General features: G+C 37.3%; 2 protein-coding genes across 2 annotated transcripts; both read right to left on the bottom strand.

Moving 5' to 3' along the window:
• Positions 1-1372: 1372 nt before the first annotated feature.
• Positions 1373-5149, bottom strand: LOC111911258 (elongator complex protein 2). The gene is made up of 10 exons (XM_023907047.3): positions 4731-5149; positions 4546-4633; positions 4372-4457; positions 4068-4218; positions 3805-3965; positions 3094-3723; positions 2695-3001; positions 2391-2611; positions 2128-2305; positions 1373-2043 (listed from the first exon to the last, which is right to left on the bottom strand). The coding sequence occupies exons 1-10, from the start codon at positions 4869-4871 to the stop codon at positions 1559-1561; spliced, it is 2448 nt and encodes an 815-aa protein (XP_023762815.1). The 5' UTR covers positions 4872-5149; the 3' UTR covers positions 1373-1558.
• Positions 5150-12402: 7253 nt separating this feature from the next.
• LOC111911257 (E3 ubiquitin-protein ligase MBR2) lies at positions 12403-14291 on the bottom strand. The gene is made up of 5 exons (XM_023907046.3): positions 13632-14291; positions 13303-13449; positions 13066-13164; positions 12850-13002; positions 12403-12668 (listed from the first exon to the last, which is right to left on the bottom strand). The coding sequence occupies exons 1-5, from the start codon at positions 14010-14012 to the stop codon at positions 12534-12536; spliced, it is 915 nt and encodes a 304-aa protein (XP_023762814.1). The 5' UTR covers positions 14013-14291; the 3' UTR covers positions 12403-12533.
• Positions 14292-14704: the final 413 nt, after the last annotated feature.

Genomic DNA, 14704 nt, shown 5'->3' with positions numbered 1-14704 from the left:
TGAACATTTGGATCGAACCAGACTGGCTTAGCTCTTTGACCGGACCAGTGGCATAGTCAGGATTTTATGTTAGGTTATGCCAAAAGTTTTACAATTTATGAAGGGGACATGGGATTTAAAGTTTGGAATTAGGGATCTGAAGTTTTGAATGGGATGAATTATATATATATATATATATATATATATATATATATATATATATATATATATATATATATATATATATATATATATATATATATATATATATATATATACACTTGAATTTTTGTGGGGTGGGCCAATACCCACCTTTGCCTCAATGTGGCTACGCCACACGACTAGGTTTGAGAGAAATTTGTAGACTTTGGACCAGACCTGTTGAGGTCGGTTCAAGTCTGGGTTTTCTGGTTCTTGTATCCGTTGGACTAGTACAATTTTAAATGTATATGGTACAACTCGTTAAAACCATATTGAAAGTTCATTTATCTATTACGACTTAGGGTGAGTATTTGGACTGATTCAGACCAGACCAATTTTACATAAAGTGATAGACCTTGGATCGGACCGGCCGATGCAGGTCTGGTTCCAGTCCCGTCCGATCCAGAGATCAAAATGTTCACCCTAGGTCACGTATTAAATGAATACCACAAAATGGTAAGTGGGAGCATTTTTCTTGGGATCTTTTCCTCGCATGTGCACGAGCTTGTAATCGTTAGGTTGATGGTTTTTTTTTTTGTAGAAGAGAAAAGAAAGTTCATGTGTGTAAATGTTACCTCGTATAATTGTCATTTTAGTAAATATTTCAAAAGAAAATTTCCTTTTTGACTAAGCAGGGTAATTAGTTTCTCAGTGGAATGACACTAAGATGCAACCAAAGTTATGGTTCAAATCGAACATGATGTTGTTCATGATAAGAATGTGAATTTAGAAACCGACCTTGCTTTGTTATTGAGTATCGAAACAGTTTATATTTTGTCTTTAATGTACTTTCAACACAAAGATAAACATATCCAAGAAAATAAGAATATTTGAGTCATCGAAATGTAGAATAAGTTGATTTGAATAGATACAAATGAAGACATCAATTTAATAAAGGACAAAAGCATAAGTTTTAAATTATACTATTTTCTCTCCAGATAAATCAAACATAATAATTAAAGATAAAAACTAATAGTTTTCAATCGTGAATCTATATTATGTATTTCTATTTCTCACACACAAATGGCATTACTCATGGTGAAATCAATGCCACTATTCACCCAAAAAAATATTAAAAAACAATACTATCAAAAGCACTACTCAATGCAAATGGCATGATTCTCGACTACAAAATACAAATTAAAAAAATAATTTTTTAAGGTTTTTTATAACAGAATTTCTTTAAAAACCATTTTTACAGTAAAAAGGAGTTTCATATTGCAAAAAACAAAGTGTTGGAATGAGTTCAACATATATCATTCTACATTTGTACTTGAAGGGCATATTTGTCTTTTTCAAAATGTACCACGTACTACAAACAGAGATGCAATCCTCGTCCTCAAATCATAATAAACTATAAACAATTTAAAATAAAAAATTAAACCAAAGTTACCTTAAAAATCCTGACACAATGATCAGCTCCACAAGAAGCCAACTCCATACTCTCACAATCATCTTTCTTCTCCACATCTCTCCATGCCAAACGATTCACAGATGAAACATGACACATAAACGGATCAAACTGGATCACAAGAGATGAATCCTTTTGGTTTTTTGTAAAACACAGATTCCAAAGCTCAATGAGACCTGATTCCATTCCAACTGCTATAATTCCATTGTTGTCAACAGGATTGGGAGTAGTCCAAGATAGGGAAGTGACACTGGTTTTGAAAGTAGGTAGAGTTATGAGTAGTTGTATGGTGGAAGAAGACTTGTTGACTTCCCATATTTTTACGGTTTTGTCCCTGGAACCAGTGGCAAATTGGTGGGTGAATGGGGATGGGTTCCATGAACATGCCCACACGATTCTTTTGTGTGCTTCTTGTCTTGTTACAAGTTTATAACTGATTCCATCCATGCCACCTGTACAATACAAATGGAATGGAATTGAATTCCATGGAAACAGAATGTGATGTAATTTTATTTTTTTTAATTCTTATTGCTGACCTGTTCGATCTATAGAGAAGAGTGACAGGTGGCGATCCCTAGAGACTGCTAAAAGATATTTGTCATCATGTGAGAATTCCATCCGAGTGACTGTTAAGGTGTGAGACTGTAATCTTCCAACTGCTTTCCAACTACCAACTTCCCATAGCCATATTTCTGCTACTGAAGCCGATTGAGCCTGTAAAAGGATTGGAATTTAGTTTTTGGTACGATGGAATGGAATTGGTCATTCCATTCCTTTGATTGATTCCATTCCATCGTACCTTACAAGAAGAGGCAACAAGCTTCCCTTGATGATCACAACAAAGAGAAAAGATTTCATTCCCATGACCATAAAGTTTATGTGATTCCGGCCATAACGTATGCCATGCTAATTGCTCTTCAATTGGTGGTTCAGTCAAAACGGATGGAATGGCATCCGGGATTGTCTCCATTGTGTCAAAACCTTCATTTCCAATTCCATCCGTTGTTCTTTCACTTGAAGCTGCAAAAACACAAAATCAAGAATTTAAAAAAATTCGAAAAAGTAAATTATAATGAAAAAATGAAATGAAGTTTATGGTTTACCTTGAGCATAAATAGGTTTCTGAGATAAACCAAGAGCGGACATATTTGCCCCTAATGCTTGAACATCATCAACATGCAAGTCTTCAAAATCATGTAGACATGAAGTTGCATGACTTAATGTTTTCAAGAACGATAATGGAGCTTCAAAAACCCTAGCAACTTTCTCATCAGCTCCACTTACAAATTTATAATTCCCTTTTCCTTTAATGATTGTTAAGCAATTAATATCATGACCATGAACTTGAGGGCGAGCAATTTCATGCCAAGTGTTCGCTTCATTTAGCCATGAAGCAAATATTCTAGAGGTCTGCATGAATCAAGATTCAAGAAAAGAAGAATTCACTTCATTTTTACAAAAAAAAAAAAAAAAAAGAAAAAAGAAAAATGGTTATCAAATACCTGATCATGGCTGACTGACATCAAATAATCACCACCCCTACCCCACACAACATCCATCACTGCAGCAAAATGTCCAGATGGAACTTTTTGGGGTTTCCAATTATCAATATCATCACCAACATTTTTCCATAAATGGAAAGATCCACCATAACCATGGGCCAATATAGAATCACCATTTGGACTCCAATGTCCACCATAAAACCCTAAAGCAGAATGACTTAACTCACCAACAGTAACCACATTCACCCAAATACCAGTTGTTCTTTCAGGTTGCCATATCATCATGGTTTTGTCCATTGATGCAGATAAGATGCTTTGAGGTTGATAACATGATAAAGAAGGTGGTTGCCATTCGACTGAATATACCCAATCTTCATGACCAATGAGAAGAGATTCTAAAGACACTTGATAGGAGAAAGAACCTGATACAAATACAGGCCCTTTTATGTAATAAGCCAAGCTGTTTTCTGCTTTCTTTTTGTCTAAATTGCATAAAGACAATTTCCATATGCGTATGCCTTTATCTTGAGAAGAGCTAACAAGGAGAAGATTGTTTGTTTCTACAGGTAATGAGAAGTCTAAGCTTCTGATCCAATCTGTATGCCCTTTTAACTCACATGTACGAACAAACTATATGAAAATAAGCAAAAGTTTCATGTGATTGGAGTATATAAATTCAAGAAAAATGGATACATGTGAGAGAAAACATACTTTTTGTGTTGAATCACTGCAATATAAATGAATCTTGTTGTCAAGTCCTCCCATTGCTAGAATAAGGTGTGTGGGATTTCCTGGTAGTTCTGCTAGTGAAAGTGTAACCATTGGTTTTAAACCAGTAGAGAGGGAATCCAAGCACGTGATTGTACATTCACCTGTGATGATTATTTATAAGATGTTGAAATTGGTTTTGGATCAAAGTGATAATGAATGTGATTTTGAGATGGTGTTTTTGGTGTTTTTTTACTGAAACTAACCTCCAAAAGAAGGTAAGACTATTTTCCAAATGTTAAGCACACAATCAGAAGAGGTGGATGCAAATATTGCTTCAGTTTGAGATGTCAGAATTGCAGTAATGCACGTGACGCCTTTCTTGTGTGACTGCAGCAGTTGTGATACATTTCTCCACTGTAACCAAATTTCAGAAATAAATCATAAGCACTTGATGAGAGAAACTTTAAGGAAGATATCAATCTGGAAGAAATATTTGCATGAACAATTTGGTTGAAAATGCTTGTTTGCATAGATTTTTATATCCCAGTAAAGCATTCATTCAAGTACCTTGTTTTCTGATAGAGAGAACTCCCACAGAATGATGACTCCTTCAGCATCTCCAGAGAGTAGATAATGTTTCTCCCAATTAATAGCTACAAAAGCATAAGAACATTTAGTTAACCCCAAAAAGAAAATTGTGTTTCTGTGTAGTCTATTTTATCAAAATATTATAAATTGTACCTTTAAATGCAAATTTGTTGCTGGGAAGCCAATGAGTACAGTTGACTGAAGCTTTATGACCTGGTAGCGTAGTTAATATCTTCGCAGTCTGTCAAGAAAACCTCAATTTGTTTTCATTTAGGGTTTAAAAGGAGTAAGAACACAATGATCAAAACTGGAGAAGGATCGTACAGTAGGAGAAAAACCTGAGGAGAAAAAATGGAGACGGCGTTTTGAGAGCCGAATGAAACTAAACCACAGGCACCCCAGGAAACGTTGTTAACAATTCGATTGCATCCTCCTCCTATGAATACTCTCTCCACACCCACTGCTGCATTTTGAACCATGGCTGAAGAAGATATTTCAGTGCTTGAGTGTGTCTGTTTCTGTGTCTGTGACTCTGCCCGTGACGGAGTCGCGAAATCAACGGCGGAGGTAAATTTTGTTCAGGCGACGGCGGAGGGAATCGTTTAGGAGAAGAGATTTAGCAAAAGCAGCGGGGTTTTAGGAGTAGAAGTGGGTCGGGTCAGGCAGTGGAGATGAAACTTTTATTTTGGGCCGACCCCTACCCAAAAACATGGATCTATGATGAACCCATAAAGGTAGATGAACCATGAAGCCATGATGCCATATCATCATCCATGGACCTCAGATGAAAAGTGAAGATATAACTAGGGTTTTACAGTCCGCACGATGCTCCATAAACAAGTAAAAACGCATCTCGACATGAATGATGATTGTGGGAGAAATTTCTGTGCATTGCGACGGAGAACTTTTTTATAGTTTTGCATTTAACATATATGAAATGTAAAAAGTGGACATAATGTTGGATACTTATATACAACAATGGTTTCATTGAATATTTAGTAATTTTTTTGTCTAGTTCGTGAAAAGTATTGTTTTTTATATAAATCTCATCCCAAGAAGTACTAATTTTTAAAACTTTTTTATCTTGTTCGAACAAATTAAACATGTTTTGAATGAGTGAAACGAGATTTGTTCAACATAATCGAAGATCTTGATTTGAAATGACTCATTCGTTACTAAACGAATTACCATGTGTTCGACAATACACAAATGATTAGTGTTTTTCATGGATCTTTTAAATAAATCGTTATAAAAATCATTACTCCATTTTACAATACTAACTAGTAAGACATTTTTATTAATTGAGTGGACAAATACAATGTGTAGTTGAATACTTGTCTTATATATAGAAATTAGTCTTTGAACAAAAAGAAAAGTACAAATCAGTCTTTTATTTGAAAATCGCGTTCTGGCTGTTGATTCTAATTTCTGAGTCCTTGAGCATGAACGTAAATCACAGAGGTGGTCGTCATTCGTTAGATTTTTCTTGGCGCTTCTTCTCACTTCTAGCGGTGCGTCTCGTGGGTTGTCGACAAGTCTTCATTCCTTCAACCTTCGGTCAGCCCGTAAGTGTATAGCATTAAAAAAAATATGGGCCCCTAAAAATACAGGTCATTTGCAACTGCATAGGTTACTCATGCTCTAAACCGGCCATGTAAGATAATCAAAAACTAATATGTGTATATTCAATCATTGAGATGATTGAAGATAAATAAAAACTAATATGTGTGTCTTTGTGTGTTTCTATATCTCTAAAAAAAATTATATATCTCTAAACAAATTCAATATTTAAAGAAAAAAGAAACAAAAACCTTTTACAACAATTGTCAGCGAAGATAAAGTAGAGAAGACGACCAATTCAATATAGGGATGAGCAAAATGACTGAACCGGCCCGGGAACCGGCTTCGGCCAAAATCAAGAACCGAACCGGCCCGGTGGTTCTATTGGTTCCGGTTCTCGGTTCCTACCGGTTCTTGTCGTGTCTTCAAATGTTGGAACCGGTCCTCGAAAAATAGTATCATACGGTTCCATTTTTTGTTGGTTCTACCGATTCCGGTTATATCGGTTCCTGGTTCCAAAAATCCATAAATATAATGTCCCGGTCCCGGCCCGAACGGTTCCATCGGGTTCCAATTCCGGTGTCGGTTTCGGTCGGTTCCCCGGTCCATATGTTCATCCCTAATTCAATATGATGAACCCGATTTCAATCCTTCCAAAATTATAGGATTTCTTATTTTCAAAAACATAAAATGGTATTAAAAATTCAGAATTAACATTTCATATTTTCAAAAATTAAATTAATATAAAAAAAAAAATTAGAAATCTGATACATCGTACTTTCATAAATTAAAATAACTAACCAGATTATTTAGAAAAACCACATCGTATTATACAAAAATAAAAAACACATATGCTTTTCAATATCAGAATTCACATATCATAATTTACATTAAATCAAAATTTTAGAAATTAAAATAACTTATCTGATTTTTAGACACATCAGGTTTTCATATTCACCAGATTATTCAGAAATCAAAACATATCAATTATTAAAAATCAAAATTCACATATCAGAACTTCAAAATCAGATTCACATATCAGCATTTTAGAACTGGAATTTACATATCAGACTTTCAGTCCAAATTTAGCATACATCAAATTAATCATGAATCAGAAAAATAATTACATCAAGAATTTAAGAAAATCTTATTGTAGAAAACCTTATAAAAGTCACAAGAAATTGAAGAAAAAAAATACCTTGGAAATTAATGAATCTTATATCCGTTTTTGATAAACAAGACTACAACTTTGATAATCAATTTCACTTCACCAGCAAGCTATATAAGAAAACTGACATTTCGGAAATTTTAATCAATAATCACTATCGGATTTTGCAACTTCACGTAGGTTATGCAAGAAAATTCAAACACTAAAAAAAGACTTATTGGATTAGGACTTTAGGAGGACCGATTAATTCAATCACCCCTTCAGGACCGATTAGAGATTTAGAACATTGGAGGACCTTTTGAAACTTCAACAATTCACAAAGTTCTTGAAATTTAATTTTGAGGGGAATAGGAGAATAATAGAGTACTAGAAGAAATGATTCAAAAAGAAGGAATTTAAGAAGAGTGACCAAGTGAGAATGAGAGAAGAGAATCGTGAGTTTACTTTAGACTAGATTAAGATTTTTAAATTTAATGGGTGTTTGAGAGTGCTTCTAAATGACTTATTAGCTTATTGAGTTTTCAAAAAGTCAATAAAAAGTTAAAAAAAATGTTTGGTAAATGATGCGACCTGGCTCCAAACCACCTTGGCTATTGAGAAACGGTCGTTGGAATGGAACCTGAAAGGCCACAAAGAAAAAAAAAAGACGTCAGCCGCTCTCCGGGAGGAGGTCCTGAATAGACGCTCTGACGGTCAAGTTAGTGGGATTAGTATGGAGTATGGAGGTAGATGATCGGGGAAGAATGGCTTACCTCTTAAGGCAAGGTGGCCGACCTTTTATACTGAGGATCTTCCTCGGTCCGTACGAGGGACAAGGACTGCGACTCTGACAGAATCCGTCGTCCTTATTGGAGGACCATGCTCCACATTTGTGCACGGTGTTGCGATTGGTCCAGGCGATAATGCTCTGACCGCACTCTTTGTCGCTTGGGGCCGTTATCATTGGACTGTAGCTAAAGCACGACGCTTGGTGAAGGAGGACTTCCTACACGGTCGCCTCGCGGGGGTCCGGGGTTGCCAGAGCGGCTGAGTCGCTGGCCCGGGCTTCGCTGGGAACTCCTCGTCGGGGGTCCACTTGTTTCTGGCCCGCTATGAGGGGTGCATCATCAAGTCCCCCGGTCCAGTAGTCATAACGTATGCTAGCTAACTATGATGTTCTGGACTTAACTGCTAGTATACGTGTCACGCTTTTACTTGGTCGTCACTTCATTTCCGGTGATGTGACGCTTCGACGTGTGCGCGACAGTTACGTCATCCGTGTCATGGATTTTTGTAAATCCCGCTTTTTCCCTTTTATTGCTCTCATACGATTTTCCTTTTTCAGTTTCTACCTTGTTTCTTTACCTCTTCTCCCACTTCTTCGTATGTGCTTTCGCCATGGCTTCTTCTCTGAGCTTGATCCCCAATTCTGCTGAGTTTGTCACCCTTCAAGAGGCCTACGGCCTTACTCCGGCTAACAGAGTGGAGTTTCCAACCTCCGGGTCTCTGATTACACAGCCTCCTCCTGGAAAAGTGGGCATCTACCTGGAAACCTTTGACGCCGGCCTTCGTCTTCCATTAACTGATTTCCAAGAGGAAATACTCCGGCGTAACGGGTGCAGTGTTCAAATGTTGACCCCTGGTGCTGTTCGTAAGATGGTAGCTTTCGAGATGATATGTCGGGCCAATGACATCGTTCTCGACTACTTTGTTTTCAAGTTCTTTTTTCGGTTTGTTGCCACCAACGATAAGGATACCTTCTCTGCTCGCTAGTGAGGCCATAACCTTGTCCTTGATAGTAAGCCTCCCAAGAACTGGCAAGACAAGTGGTTGTGGGTCAACTGAGAACTGCTTGTGTGCGAGTATCCCCGAGCGACGACGTTATCCGACACTATCCCCAAATTGTTTCCCCATAATCAGGTGACCGCCGACCTCTTGCGCACTATCCAGGTGGACGTTGATGTGAATTTGGAGGTCATACTTGCTGGTGTCGGGATGAGCCCCAGCTGGCATGTTCGGGGGGAGATGTCCGTCTTCTACATTGTTTCTAATGGTAAGTCGTTTTTACTTCTTCCTTTGCCTCCTTTCTCCTCCCCCCCCCCCCCTTTCGTTTTTTTAAAAGAAAAAGAAGAGGGGTGGGGGACTCCTCCTTGTTTTTGTGTTCTCGTGCTTGTTTCCTTACGTTTGACATACGATTGATAGGTATCGAATGCTCAATCTCCATAGACTCTATGTTGCGGGGGCATTACCAAGGAAAGCTGGAGCACCGCGTGGTGCCCTTGTACGAGACTTTTCCTCCTCCCCGTCGTTTAAGTGTTGTTGTCTCGACACCCCCACAACCGGTGGAGAGCTCCACTGCGTCGGGAAGCCAGCCGGTATATTGGTCCCATCATGGTTGTTGCCCGGTTGGGCAGGGTTGCATATTGGTTGGATCTACCATAGTAATTGAGTCGGATTCACAATACTTTTCACATATCTCAGCTGCAGAAGTGTTTGGTTGATGATTCTGCAGTGGTTCATTTGGAGGACATTCACGTGGATGAGCGCCTGAACTACATAGAGAGACCGATTGCTATCCTCGACAGGAAGACGAAGACTCTGTGAAACAAGACGGTGACCTTAGTGAAGGTGCAATGGAAGCACTTCAAGGGTTCGGAATAGACGTAGGAGCCTGAGGACGAGATGAGGGAACATTATTTGGAGTTCTTGCCAACAACAGACTTCGAGGACTAAGTCTCGAAGTTTCCTTCGAGTGGGGGAGAATTGTAACACCTGATTTTCAAGTATCTTTTAGTTTGGCCTTAAATTATAAAAACTTTGCATTTTTTGTCCTTATTGCACTGAGCGTAACTTGGAGTACACATGGCGTACTCCCTTTAAGTTGGATGCGGGGTTTTTGTGGTACGTTGCGCGTACCTGGTGTACGCTGGGCATACTCGCTCAGACCACAAACCCTAATTTTTAGTGTTTGGCCCCTATTTATGCATCATTATGGACCTTGAGGCTCCTCCTCATCAGCCTCCTTATCCCATGAGTTTATCCCACGAAACCCTAGCCATCTTTGGTGTGTTCTTGAGCTTCTGTTGAAGTTTTGGTGTTCTTTTGTGCATTTGAAGAAGAAAAGACTTGGTGGTGGTGCATTGTTGGAGTTGGAGCTTCAAGATCCAGATCTATCTTCTTCATTGCAAGCTTTTGGAGGTAAAGAGTTACTTTGATGGTTCCTTTGTTAAGATCTCATTTATGGGTAGATTTAGGAGCTTTTTGGTCCCATGGCCTTGGTTCTTGAGAGTATGAGGTACTCCAGAGCTTTAGGGTGGCATTTCTTATTAGATCTGAGGTCCTTGAAGTATAAAAATCGAATCTTGGTGGTTATGGTTTAACTATGCGTGAGTTTTTGACATTTTTAAGGAGTTTTGGACCTAGGGTTTGGTATTGGGTCCTTTTGTGTCATGGAAGTTAGTAAAGTTGCCAACTTTATGGATTAAGACCTTATTTAGAAGTAAATATGAGGTTTGGACGTCAAGGTCTTAAGGGATTAAGCCTTTAGAATGAGATAAGGATCTCTCGCCAGTACACTGGGTGCACTTCTGAGTACGTTGCGGGTATTGGGTTTGAGTCTCGTAATTTGATCATCAAAGAGTATGTCAGGGGTACTCCGGTGGTACGTAGGGCGTACTCACCAGTTGGGCTTTTAGGCCTTTGGACTAGTTTGGGCCATTATATGGACTTAGGTCTTTATAGATTTGGGTTATTTCTGGGCCTTGGGCCATTTTGGGGTTTTGGGTCGTCATTATGTAGGCCTAGTAAAGGAAGGGTAAAATGGTCTTTTACCCTAGGAGTCGGGATTAAGGATTTAGACTCTCAGTTATGGTTTTTGGCCTAATTGTTAATTTGAGTTTCATTTGTTTATGATTAGTGCGGGGATTCTCCGATTCAACAACCCGAGTGTTTATTTGTTTATCAGCGAATCGATGCGAGTTTGCTCACTATATATTGTAGGACATTGTGGTAGTGTGTGCTTGTTGTCTTTGTGACTCTTGTTGTATGCTTGTATGCCTAATTGCCATATGTATGTGGGGGTGAAATAGACTCATATGGTTGAAAAATATTGATTGACTTGAAATAGTCTTGGGGTGAAATAGAACCAGTACAACCTTGAGCTGACATTTGAGTTGAAATAGACTCGGAGTGAAATAGACCCGGGGGTGAAATAAACCCAGTATAGCCTTGAGTTGACTTGTATGTATGATTTGCAATATTTTGGGGAACTCACTAAGCTTTGTGCTTACGGTTTTCAGGTTATGTTTCAGGTACTTACGGTTCGAAGGGGAAGGGCTTGGATTGATCACATTGCATACACCATGTTTTCCGCATGATTGACTCTGACGTATTCTTAGATATTTGATGATATACTTTGATTTCCTATGACTAGTTTTTATGAACAAGTGTTGGGTGGTTCTTTATTAATATAAAAATGAAATTTTTGGTTATAAATTTTGGGAGGTTATATTAAGGAAAAGTATAGTTTAGTTATTTTGGGTTTTTGTCATAATTCTTTAGTCATTTTGACAGTTTTAGTCCCTCCTTAATTTTTTTAAAGTTTTGTCACAAAACTTTTAATACTTTGCCACTTTTGGTCCCTCATCACCTTTTTACATTTTGTTACTTTTGGTCCCTCCCCAGCTTTTTACCATATTAGTTTGTGGAGTTGGCACTTTTGGTCCTTTGGTTTCAATATTCTCTACTGCTAACTACAAAGGGTTTAAGAGTTTCCCACTTTTGGTCACTGTCATTTACCAAATGTGACACCTCAAGTTTTTGTCACATGAGTTTGTGGAGTTGCCCCTTTTGGTCTCCCACCTTCGATATTCTACTATACAACCTTATTTTTCTCAAATAACAACACATATTTTTAATTACCAAAGCTAGCAACAGATATTAAATAAAATATTTGTAGCACTATGTAAGAACGTTTTCTATTATAGATAAAAATAAACCTTTCAAAGTACGATACTTTAATATGAAAAAAAAAAGTTTCAAAAAAAATAAAAATAAAATAAAATAACGTCCCGGGGCAAAGCCCAGTGTTTTTTACTAGTTAGTCTAGAAGTTAAGAATTCATAAACGAAATCTCGGTTTAAGCATAGACATCACGTTATTATCCTGAAAAACTGTTATTTACCTCTTTCATATTAACTAAGATGGATAATTTCTTTTAACAAATATGGTGTAATTTATTCAGCAGAATAAAATAACATGTTCTATTATTATAAACAAAAACCAACATCGATAAAAAAAAATAATGATAACTAAAAACACAAAAGGGCTTAATCTTAGCTAGTTGTATTCTTGTATACATGTACTTAGCCTAAATAAAATCCAACAAAGAAAATATATCAAAACCAACATCACAAAAACATAGTAAATTATCGAGTCATTTATCGGGTTTAGCCACGGTTTTGCAGATTGGGCATTCGTTTTTGTAGAGTAGCCATTGTTTTATGCAATCTACGTGATGGTAATGCCCACATTCAAGTTTTCCCAAATCTTCATCTCCTTTACACTCCTCCTGAAATTCACAAATTATTTATTTTGACATTTACACATCATTATTGTATTAAGTTTGTTATATAACTTTTTATGTTGTCTAAAAAATAATAAAATACAGTATCAAAAATAACCCTAAAAAACTTGTTCAGTTCAATAAATCGAAGTACCATGTAACAATAAGTATTTTGAGATGAACTTACTTGACATATGCTACATTTAGAGTCTTTGACTTTGGAATTAAAGTCACAGGACTTAAGGAAGGATTTCTTAGGTCTTCTTAAACAGTCGAGTATTTCTTCTTCTTGCAAACCACCACCAACGTACCCGATTCTGTCACTCAATTCCACCAATTCCTGCACAAAAATGCCGAATCAGCTTGATTTTTCATGGAGTCAAAGCTTGAATGAAGGAAATACCTCGTATGACATGATATCTGCGTTGATCCTCCATGCTCCAAACCTATCGCTTCCTTCTAATCGCCCATCCAACAATGGATTAAGTTCCAACATCACAATCTGCAAATTTTGTAGCTTATGTAACTCATGGATTATAACGCTCGTTTTACCAGATCTAGATTGCTACTTGATTAAATGCGATCGTTTACAGTTACAGAGATTTTAGCGTAGTTTTCAGTAATGAAATGAGAATCAAACCTCAGATATTCCCCCAGGAGAACGACGTTGGAGACGAGTATATTGCCTCGAATCAGATACATTTGATCTTATGAAAGCTGTAGCATCGACTTCTGTAGTGCTCCATGGCTGTTGAAGATCCGCCGCTTGCCTTGTGGCACGAGAACGCTATCAAAATGGTAATATTTGTGTTATTGTTCATCGTCTCCATGCTTAATCGTGTTTTTTCGATATTATTTATGGACTTCTCACACAAAATTTCGTTCCGTTTTCAGTAAAATTTGACCTGTGTTTGACTATGGCGGATTTAAGAAGCTTCGAAAGAACTTTAAAAGCATATGATATGATACCTGTCGGTGATTTCGTCTATGCGCATCAGCACTTGTACTCTGTGCAACATCATATGTAAATCCAATCCCGGGAGGAGTACAGCAAACATCCGGAACAATAACCACCATATTTTCCTGGCGTGATCCACTGTTTCTTCTCTGTTTCTTCTTCTTCCTTCTCCTCCTTCTCGTATTTTCTGGCAGGATTCGCCCTGGAGGATGCACAGCCGCCGCCGGTGAGGAACACCGACCACATCCCAGGCTCAAAAATCCGAACAGGTTTTTCCTGGGAGGAAGACGTTCCCTGGATTCAGTAACATGAGTTGAATTAGGGGTTGCAGAGTGTGATTTGATTCTTGGTTTCCTCTGTCTTCCATGTTCAGGAGTTACAGTAGTGGCCATTGATTTTAGAGCTGAATGAGGAGAATTTTCATGGATTTGGGTGGAATTGATGCTTTGTGGAAATGACAACTAATTGTGTGGGACTATGGGCAGCTTGCAGGTGCGTTTGTCTTCACCCTTGTTCTGTTTTCTTTGGTGATTTTCTTTGAGGTTTTTGCAATATAAACAAAATACTAATGAGTATTTTGAAGATGCAAATTCAAATCCAACCTGTCCCACTACTATCGAATACCACAAAATCAAGATCTTATGGTAATTCTGTAATACAAAAGTACAATTGGACAGCATAATATTAACATAGTATGCAATCACAGCCTCACACTTGAAGTTTTATTAATATTTCATCAATTTATACATGCAACATTTCATAAGGTATCAAGTTTTATAAATATAGACCTTGGCATTTATCATATACGAATCATAAAACCAACTTATTTCATTTTATAAAATAGTGGTCATACGCTCATGTCGTATTGAAAACTAGTGAGTCATTGGTACGAAGTGATAACAATAGAACAAAATAAGTTGTTTCCCAAATTTTTTTTTATATAAAATAAAATAAATATATTAAACGTTTTAGTTTAAATTATTAAGAAACTCTACGTGTATTTATATTATAATCAACGTGGGGTAGAAGCGTAGAACTAAAAGATAATTAGAAATCAAAAAAGTATATTAAATTCAAGAATATT

The sequence above is a fragment of the Lactuca sativa genome, chromosome 8 (genome assembly GCF_002870075.4).
Source record: "Lactuca sativa cultivar Salinas chromosome 8, Lsat_Salinas_v11, whole genome shotgun sequence".
Taxonomy (NCBI): domain Eukaryota; kingdom Viridiplantae; phylum Streptophyta; class Magnoliopsida; order Asterales; family Asteraceae; genus Lactuca; species Lactuca sativa.
The sequence above is the reverse complement of the archived record's forward strand: the minus strand, read 5'-3'. Positions and strand labels throughout refer to the sequence as shown.